This window comes from Onychostruthus taczanowskii, unplaced genomic scaffold (assembly GCF_017590055.1).
Source record: "Onychostruthus taczanowskii isolate IOZ18803 unplaced genomic scaffold, ASM1759005v1 scaffold485, whole genome shotgun sequence".
NCBI classification, from domain to species: domain Eukaryota; kingdom Metazoa; phylum Chordata; class Aves; order Passeriformes; family Passeridae; genus Onychostruthus; species Onychostruthus taczanowskii.
Window position 1 is genome coordinate 7,425 of NW_024502403.1, and position 826 is coordinate 8,250.

An 826-nucleotide genomic window follows, 5' to 3' on the forward strand; every position below is an offset into this window, starting at 1 on the left:
TCCTCCTCCCCTCCCCCACCCAGCCGCAAGACCACCACCTTCAAATCCCGCGCCCCTCGCAAAAAACCCCCCTCGACCCCGGGCGACCCCACCTCCGGAGACCCCGACCCCAACCCCGCCGACCCCAATTTAGCCGACCCCGACCCCAATTCAGGCGACCCCGACCCCAATTTAGGCGACCCCAGCGGCTGCTCCAGCACGGACACGGCCAGCGAGCATTCCGCCGACGAAGGGCCGGGGGGAGTCGGGGTCGGGCCGGCGACCCCCGCCCCTCTCCCCGCGACCCCCGGGGACCCCCCGGAGCTGGAAGCGGCGTTCCGGCGGCTCCGCTGCCAGCGCGTTCTCGCCCGCCGCGACGGCGTTTTCCGCCCGGCCGTGGTCAAGCAGCTCCGCCGCGGCCACGAGCTCGGCGTGCAGTTCGCCGGAGACCGCGGCGTGACTTTTTTAGAGGGGGGGTTCCTCTTAGGAGACCCCCCGAGCGTGGTGCTGGACGCCACCCCACCGGCGGGGGCTTTGGGGGTGGGCACGGCGGTTTGCGCCCGTTTAGACCCGGCCGAGACGCTTTACCGGCCCGGTACCGTGGTGGAGGTGAGCGCTAAACCCCCCTCGTACCGGGTGCGTTTCGCCCCTCCCCCGCCCGCGCCCCCAGTTTGGGTGCCCAGGTCGGGTTTGCGACTCTTGAGACCCCCGTGGCCTCCCGGAGACCCCTCCCCAGCCGCCGTCGAGGACGACGATGAGGATTCCGCCCCGCGGCAACCGGAGGACGCCGAAGTTTCCAAACTCAGCGCCGCTCCTCAACCCCCTCCCCCTCCCCCGCGAGCCGGGG

At 72.4% G+C, this 826-nt stretch overlaps 1 protein-coding gene across 1 annotated transcript in view; it reads left to right on the plus strand.

Moving 5' to 3' along the window:
• CIC (capicua transcriptional repressor) overlaps positions 1–826 on the plus strand; it is a gene marked incomplete at both ends in the record, with an annotated part of 13,931 nt that continues 13,105 nt past the window's right edge. The window contains one exon of the mRNA XM_041414951.1: positions 1–819. Coding sequence (XP_041270885.1) covers positions 1–819 — 819 coding nt within the window. The remainder of the gene's footprint in view (positions 820–826) is intronic.